We start from the raw sequence: 8469 nt of genomic DNA on the forward strand, positions 1-8469 counted from the left end.
AACCGATTGTTTTTTTAGAATTGATTTTTATTTTTATAATCGATTAAAAAATAATATTTTAATTTTATAATCGATTAATAACTAATTTTATCAAGTAAAACTAATTTAGTTAATATACCTAAACTAAATTGTTGGTTAACCAAAAACAGATGTGGTGTTTTGGTTAACTTAACCATGTACAACTTTAGAGGAGGGGGTCGTGTCAATTTTCAATTCCACATTATAAAACAGTGTTGTTGAGTTGTTTTCTACTGTATTCATCATCAATCCTTTTCCTTTTGAAGAAAGTAAAGCATCACATAAGTCAGATCTCTAGCATGAAAAAGGTTTACATCAATCCTTGTCCTTCGCTGTTCAAGAAACCAAAAAGAATTAAAAAAAAAAATGATATAAATGGAGTTAATACTCAAAATGATCCCTAAAATTTTATCATTGATTTAATTTGATCCTTTAATTTTAATTGATCTAATTTATATCCTAAAATTTTAAAGTGTGGCTCAGATTGATCCTTTCGTCTAACTCCGTCATTGGAGTGATGATGTGACACCCAAACCTCACCACATGCCTCTCTTTCTTCCTCTTATTATCGCCATCATTACCTCCCTTCTACTAACACTTTCTCTCCTCCAACAAACAACAACATTCACAACCCACCAACACTCACATATTTCCACCGCCATAGCTTTGAAGAGCATAACACCTATACTCATCATTCCTTCATGACTGCAAGCAGACAGCAAACCAATGAATGTGACATCGTTAGAGGCAACACCATGAACTACCGTTTGTGAAAAGAGTTGCAATGCTTGCTTACCATAACCATTCATCGCCATGCCGCAAATAACGGCACCCCAAGAAATAACATGCTTATGCACAATTATGTTAAAAATCTTGAATCCGTTTTCATATAACCACACTTAGTATACATGTTGAACAATGCATTCCCAATACTACCATCACCCATTGCCCTAAATTCGAAGCATCCTCACCTATTGCACCCATCTTTGTGTTCCTATTAAGAGGGATCTAAAGTGTGGTATTGTGTTTCTTTTTCTTTCTCTATTTCTCTTTAATTTAATTTGTTAATATTAGTAATTGTTAATGTTGTTTGTTGGGGAGGAAAGACGTTAGTAGAGGAAAGATGGTGATAGTAATGGTGAGAAAGAGAAGGTTCAAATAATAGAAAGACCCTTCATAAATAGCGGTGGAAATGTATGGATGTTGGTGGGTTGTGAATGTTGTTATTTGTTGGGGGAGGGAGGGTGTTGGTAGAGGGGAAGTGGTGATGGCGATGGTAAGAGGAAGAAGAAGAGGCATGTGGTGAGATTTGGGTGTCATGTCATCATTCCGACGACGGAGTTAGACGGAAGGGCTAATCTGAACCACGTCTTAAATTTTTAGAGTATAAATTGGATCAATTAAAAATTAGAAGATCAAATTGAGTCGGTGTCAAATTTCAGGACTCATTTCGAGTAATAGTTTAATACAATATGAGATAACTGATAAAATTTTCGGTACGTGTGTGTGCGAGTGTGAGTAGAAATGGAAGTCAAAACCCTTGAGCGCGTGATTTTGCGAGTTTGCGCTTCCCAATACTTTCTCAATTAATACATGGTCGCTTACTGCAATTCCGCAATTCCATTCCTTATGCAACCCTCTCACTCCCACACCGCCAGGTAAACCCAATCTCACTTTGCTGCCCTTCCTCTTCGATTATTCTGATTTTGAATTTGAATCGGTAGCCCCTACAGGTTTCACTTTCGTTCATCGTTCATTAATTTCTCAAACCTCCAACTATATTTGATATTCCTGCCTTGCAAATTGCAATACTTCCTACTTTCACGCGTGAATTGATTGATGATTGAGATCCTAACTACAAACATTACTTGATAATTTAGGATTATTCGGCTCGCCTTCCATTATTTTTGAACAATTTAGTTGGTTATAGGCTTGCATTTGTCACGTACTCACGTTAACATGAATACATGAATATGTTTTTGCACTGTTTCTGTTCTAATAGGCAAGATTAGCAATTTTAGGTTAAAAGGTTTCCTTATTCACCGGTTCATCTATCGTAATTTGATTTCCTTTTGCTGTATATAAGCTTCCCTTGTTTTCTAAGTTTGATTTTCCAAAAGTTGTACAGCACGTTGTTCCCTTCTAATACCAATATTTAGCCAATTATTACTATTTTCTATAAATCAAAGTATACAGGGCATTCGTTTAAAACATGTAAAATTTCAAACCGCAAAGTCCATTTTTTGAGGTTCTGTTGCACCTGGTATCTGCTGTTCTACTTCTTAATTCAATTTTTTGCTTGTATTTGTTGGAGTAAATAAAATGATCATAGATTCATAGTAACATTTAGTGCCAACTCCATTTTTATTGAACTTCTGTTACATTTCTCATTAAAATGCTCTTCCAAGATGATTATGCCTAACAATAAAATTGTTCATTGCAACTTGGGCAAGCTTTCAAGAAAGCGTGTTTTCCATAAGAATTTTATTAAACTAAGTGTTGATTTATGAACATTTCAATAGGTGTAGATGGGCGTCGAAGTTGGTAATCAACCCAAGCAAGAGCGTTCAAGGACAAGATGGACTGCATCCCTTGACAAGATATTTGTAGATTTGGTTGTCAAGCAGATTCAACTAGGGAACAGACCAAACAACGTTTTTGACAAGAAAACATGGAATCACATTCGTGATGAATTTAATAAGCAAACAGATATCAACTTCAACAATAATCAGTTGAGGAAGCATCTAGATGTTCTTTGAACACGCTTCTATCATTTGAAATCTGCATATGATCAAAATAATGACTATGTGATAGATGATTCCTGTTGCATAGGCCTTGAACTGGGGGATGACACGGGGTTAAAATAGTCTATTAAAAATAGCATTCGTGTTAGTTGTCTCTATTTTCATTATGAAATTTTGATAAGTTTTGTCTATAGGTACAACCTAGTCCTGTCATGGTATGGGGATTCGACTATATTTTTATGTTGGTTGTCGAAGACCTAACACAACCCTCCTCCTTTATCCGGGTTTGGGACCGACTATGTACCGCAAGTGTAACATAGGCGGAGTTAAAGTGAAAGATTATCTAATATACGAGAAACTCTGCACAATATTCACAGATTCAGCTGTAGATGGGAAATATGCCCAATCTAGTCACTACGAAGAGTTCAACAAGTATGTTGGGATTGATGCTGCTGGCTCAATTTCATGTTCGGAAGTTAGGGTTTCACGTTATCGGAACCCATTGTCAATGAAGTCATTACAAGGTAACACCTCAACTGTAGAGAAAATAACTAAGAATTCGTTAGATAGGAAGAAGAAACGTCCATCTGAGACGCTAATTCCTAGTCTGGATCAAGACGGCTGCGATGCTATGGCGGAAGCCTTGCTAGAGATGGTTGCTGCTTCAAGGTTAAGGACAATTGTTCCAACTGAAAATGATGATAAATTCTCCATAACTAACTGTATTAGGGCTTTGGATGAGATACAAGGCATTGATCAACTTCTCTACTTTTCTGCATTGGACCTTTTTGAAGACCCTAATTTAAAGGAGACCTTCATTTCTTTGAAATGCGATAAGATACGTCTGACATGGTTACAACTTACAAGGGAAGTGTGGTAAGAGTGCCTTCCTTTAGATTTAGGCCAGCTTTATTTGTATTTAAGCATAGTAACATTGTCCATATTTTGTGGATATGATTCCATTATTATTATTCTTACCAATGTAGTGTTACATACTTACATTTGCTTATAAATTAATGCTAGAGGCGTTGAGCTTTGAAGTGTGATCAGTACTCAGTTAATTTTAGCTTGAATTTATATGGGTTTAAACATTTCAATAAACAAACGAGATTTGCAATCATTTTTGTTTCAAATGAATTTCAATTCTAATGCGTTCTAAAGATAGAAAAATTGAAATAACTATTTGAACTTTTCTTCAACAGGAAATTAATCAGTGACAAAGTTTCAATCTCTCTATTGATATGAGATCTATGCTATATAAAAAGATGAATTCTAATATGAATATGTGGCCATGACTATAATGGCTATGCAAATGCTATTGAAATTGAAGTCAATCTTTTTTTTTACATTTTGATAGCACTTTTTTAAGCAACATTTTTTAAAAGCGCTTAATAAAAAGATGTCACTTCAACTTTAACAATACTTTTTTAAAAATTATAGCTATCGTAGCCATTGACCCACCGTAGTATAGTCATATCGAATGATCCATATAAAAATGTATTAAAACCTTTAGTCAATTTAGCTTTTAAACCCTGGACCAACCATCTCCGATTGTATCCATGAGTTCATTTAGAAGCCTAAACTGAAAAAAACAAAAATCCAAGTGTCTAATTCTTTAGACTCTAATGAATTCAAATTCCACATAAACTTCGACTGTAGAAACTCTACACTAACAAAAATTCAAATTTGCAAAATTCAAATGTTCCTGCAACCTTGTAAGTTGTAACTAGGTCCTACATCTGTAAAACTCGAGCATTTCTTCCTCTAATGGATGGGTATTGCCTGTTATGACAAGGCAGTGTAAAGGTGCTCCAAAATCAACCATCTGCAGCTGCCTCATTGTTCCAGCTACAATCGTCTGATTGTCACTTCCTAGCCGAGCAAACCCAACACACTGGGTATCTTCAGTGTAGGCTGCATGCCAAAGGGAGGGAAAAGTTGTATTTAGCTTGTTAATAATATTTCTTATGACGATATCAAAGGGAATTCTACAACTCTGATAGTAAAGAAGATCGGTTCTTAACCATCAGCACGTAACAACATATCAAAAATCAATAAAAACATTTTACCATGCCAAAGAATTAATTATAGTCCAATGAAGAAACATAGCATTTATGATTGAGGGAGAATATTGAACTGACCAGGTTGTTGGTGCTCTTGCACAACCTCCAAGAGCTGCTCAATAGCTGTGTTTATGGTCATATATCTGGGGGGTTCATAGGTTTTTCTTCCTCTGAAAAAAAATGCATCAACAATGAATAAAACCAAGAGGAAGAAGTTGAGCAAACCAAACCAAACCAAACCAAACCTTGCCAGAGATTCGAGGGTGGGCTCCTTCACACGAATATCTGCAGTGAACCCATCAAATTTGAAAATCGAAGTAGAATTTGTCAACACAAAGAAATAGCAGAGAAAGTAAGAGAGTAGGTGAGTGAGACCTAACAAGCAAAGTGTGTGGAGTCCCATGGTTCGATTACTGTGAATCTTTTCGTAGAAGCTATCGGGCCTCCAAGAGTCGGTGAAGAATGGAATGGAAACAGTTTGGCCATAGCGATAGAGTTGGAGACCGCAGATGCCAATAGCATTCAAGACGGAGGCATTGTGCACAATCTGGACATGAATCCCCATCTTCTTAGCTCTAACAACAAGGTCAGTGTGGGTCGTAGCCCCAAAAGGGTCCCCAACAACAAGGAAGGCGACATGGGAGTGGCGAGCTTCTTCAAGAATGTGATGGGCTTTCTCTTCCACCATCTCTCTGTCTGCTAGAGTTATCGATTTCCCATACAGCTTTTCCAGGTTGGAGAGGCCATGAGAGTCGAGCCCAAATGAGAGGAGGGAAGTGTAGGCTTCCATGTAAACCTTTTCGCAGCTCTTCACTGCTTCCAACCCCCTCATCGTTATGTCTCTCTCATCTCCCAATCCTAATCCGATTATATACAGCATTTCTCTCTTCTTCTCCTCCTCTGTCTCAGTTTTTTTCCCAACTGTCAACCCTCACTTCCTAGTTTAGTCTCAACTTGTCTTTAAGCCATAAAACCCCTAAACGCCATTATCCAAACGTACATTAAAACTGAACAAATCAAGTATATAAAATTACTCAAGAACAAATGCCACCACGCCTAAGTAAGTGATATTCTTGAATCAAGTAAGATAAAAATTCAGGTCCTAAAGGAGGATTCAATATGATATTAAAAATTTATATCCTTAAAAAAACATGATTTAAAACATTTCTTAAACTATCAGAGAACTGAAAATGATTTCGTTTAGTGAAAAGAATTGAAAGCTCACCTACACTCACTGCAGAAGCATACGCAAAGTCAGGGACGGGCTGGGGACTTAGGGTTACAGCACCGTTGCAGAGGCAGGCCACCGGCGAGGAGAGTTGGCCGTAGAGCACGCAGAGCTTCGGATGACACAGACAGACGCAGGGGATCCACGACGGACGACAGAGACACAGTCGAAGTACACGACACGGCGGAGTGAGGTAGAGAGGTGAGACTTGAGAGTGAGTGTAGCTGTACTCAGTTGGGACTTGGGAGGGAGTGACATCAGGTTCGGGATGGGGTGCCGTTAGGAAATTAGGGTTTTTTTTTTTTGGATAGTACACCTCATATAAACCAAAAACAACCCAATATTACTTGCTCGCCCAAAACAAAAACCCTTATTTAAATGTGTTCAGGTATATTTCTATGTAAATCTAAATTCGATTTACACATTTTAGTAATAAGTCAAATTAATGGCTCATTAATTTAAATATGGAGAATATTTTGGTGAATTAGGAGAAAATGGAGGAACTGGGTGTATTACACAGGGATGGACGTGTCAGATGAAATGCACAACACGCAGGGGGCGTGGTGCATACAACACGTGGTAGGCGTGGAAGCTAGGTGGCATGCTGTGGTTGGGCCACCTAGGCAGCACGCGGGGGGCATGCTTAGTCAGCACGCAGGGGCGTGCTGACTTGGCCGAGCTTGGTTGGACAGCAGCTGAACCACGTGGGGGGCGTGCTGCGTCAGCACGCTGGGGGCGTGCTGACGTGGCGAGAGGTGATTGGGCCAAGTGTACACCACGTGGGGGGCGTGCTGCATCAGCACGCTGGGGGCGTGCTGACGTGGCGAAAGGTGATTGGTCCAAGTGTGCACCACGTGGGGGGCGTGTTAAGTGCACAGCTCTATATAAGGTAGAGCTCGAGAGTGTTTTCCATACCGAGTGAGTGAGATTTGAGTGTGTTGTGAGGATTCTTTGATGCTGTTGTTGGTGTAATGGAGGACACCGCAAATTTGGTGGTGTATCGTAATGGAGAGATAATTCGTAATACTCATGAGGGAGTGAGGTTTGTGTCACAAAATCCGTTTTCGTTTGTGGTTCCATGCATGATGACGTTAATGGAGCTGCAGAACGGCCTATGTCAAAGCATGGAGAATGGTACGTTAATGAGAGTGAGCAGAATTCTGTACCGGAATCCGGTTGTTGTTTTTGGTGGTCTAATACAGTTTGATACCATTCCGATCACGGATGAAGCGAGTATGCAGAATATGTTTCAAATTCACCGGCAGACTTATACGAGACACCCGCAGATTGAGTTGTACGTTGAGTTTGAAGCTGTAGAGGCAGCAGCGGTCCAAAATGATAGAGATGTAAATGATGATATAGCTGCGGTGTTCGAAGGAATGAATAGTGACAGCGAAGAGGACTTCGAAGCCACTTATGAAGCCGGCGATGAAGATGAGGATGGTGATGTGGGAGCTGAGGCAGCAGTGGAGAATGTAGTGGTTCATCCCTCGAGCAGTCAACCGATGGGCGTTCCACCTTTTATGTGTGAGTTGGATCTCGACGCAGTCATCTCCTTATGGACTCCTCAGTGTCCAACGGCTCTGCGTCTCTAATACGTCGAACCCAACCCAACTTTATATAGGACTTCGCATTATGACTGACTGATGGCTCACGACCGAATATCGCTATGCCCTGACTCTGAATGAACTCGCTACTACTATCTGTCCATCCACTTACAGGCTCTCCATCAATCGGTAGGCCGAATATATGAGCGACATCCTCTAATGTCACTGTAACCTCACCGATCGGCAATACAAAGCTGTGGGTTTCAGGCCTCCACCTTTCAACCAGAGCAGCTAACATGGGGTGAAATCCTCTTATGACTCCAATTCTGGAGACGTGGTAGACTCCCGTGTAGCGTAAGTAGTTCTCCACCATCGGATTCCACGTCTGTGGTGGATCCAATTTACGCACCAACAAATTTCTGTTAGGCTGCATCAACAAAGATATATGTTACATTAATTAAAGAATAATCCTTACAAATAGTATAATAAACATTCACATATTTATAAGATAACAATATTTAATAATATTAAGCTATAACGTATTATTTACTAAATTTATCAATTTATTTATTTTTTTTAATTTTTTAATAACGATATAGTATAACATATTATAATAATAATATACTATTATATATTTTTTAAACGGTTTACATATTTAGTTTATTATAATAATCCTCACTATGCAACGTATATTACTATTACAACATCAGAATATGTTTTTTATTCTTCAACATACTCTTAATAACAAAATTTATAACAAAATAATTATTATTATCATTATTATTATTATTATTATTATTATTATTATTATAACCCTATTATTATTATTATTATTATTATTATTAATTTTAATTTTATAAAAATTATTC

The 8469-nt window shown here is 38.2% G+C and overlaps 1 protein-coding gene and 1 pseudogene across 3 annotated transcripts; one reads left to right on the forward strand and one right to left on the reverse strand.

Annotated features, from left to right (window-relative positions):
* LOC107635855 lies at window positions 1510-3818 on the forward strand (annotated as a pseudogene).
* Window positions 4229-6361, reverse strand: LOC107635861 (probable diphthine methyl ester synthase). 3 transcript variants are annotated; one of them, XM_016339436.2, is made up of 5 exons: window positions 6051-6361; window positions 5201-5801; window positions 5071-5110; window positions 4904-4995; window positions 4229-4676 (listed from the first exon to the last, which is right to left on the reverse strand). In XM_016339436.2, the coding sequence occupies exons 2-5, from the start codon at window positions 5703-5705 to the stop codon at window positions 4489-4491; spliced, it is 825 nt and encodes a 274-aa protein (XP_016194922.1). In that variant the 5' UTR covers window positions 5706-5801; window positions 6051-6361; the 3' UTR covers window positions 4229-4488. The 3 variants fall into 3 exon arrangements, with proteins under 3 accessions (XP_016194922.1, XP_020958873.1, XP_020958871.1); XM_021103214.1 differs by having other exon boundaries at window positions 5201-5821; XM_021103212.1 differs by having other exon boundaries at window positions 5201-5832.

Source organism: Arachis ipaensis, chromosome B01 (genome assembly GCF_000816755.2).
Source record: "Arachis ipaensis cultivar K30076 chromosome B01, Araip1.1, whole genome shotgun sequence".
NCBI classification, from domain to species: domain Eukaryota; kingdom Viridiplantae; phylum Streptophyta; class Magnoliopsida; order Fabales; family Fabaceae; genus Arachis; species Arachis ipaensis.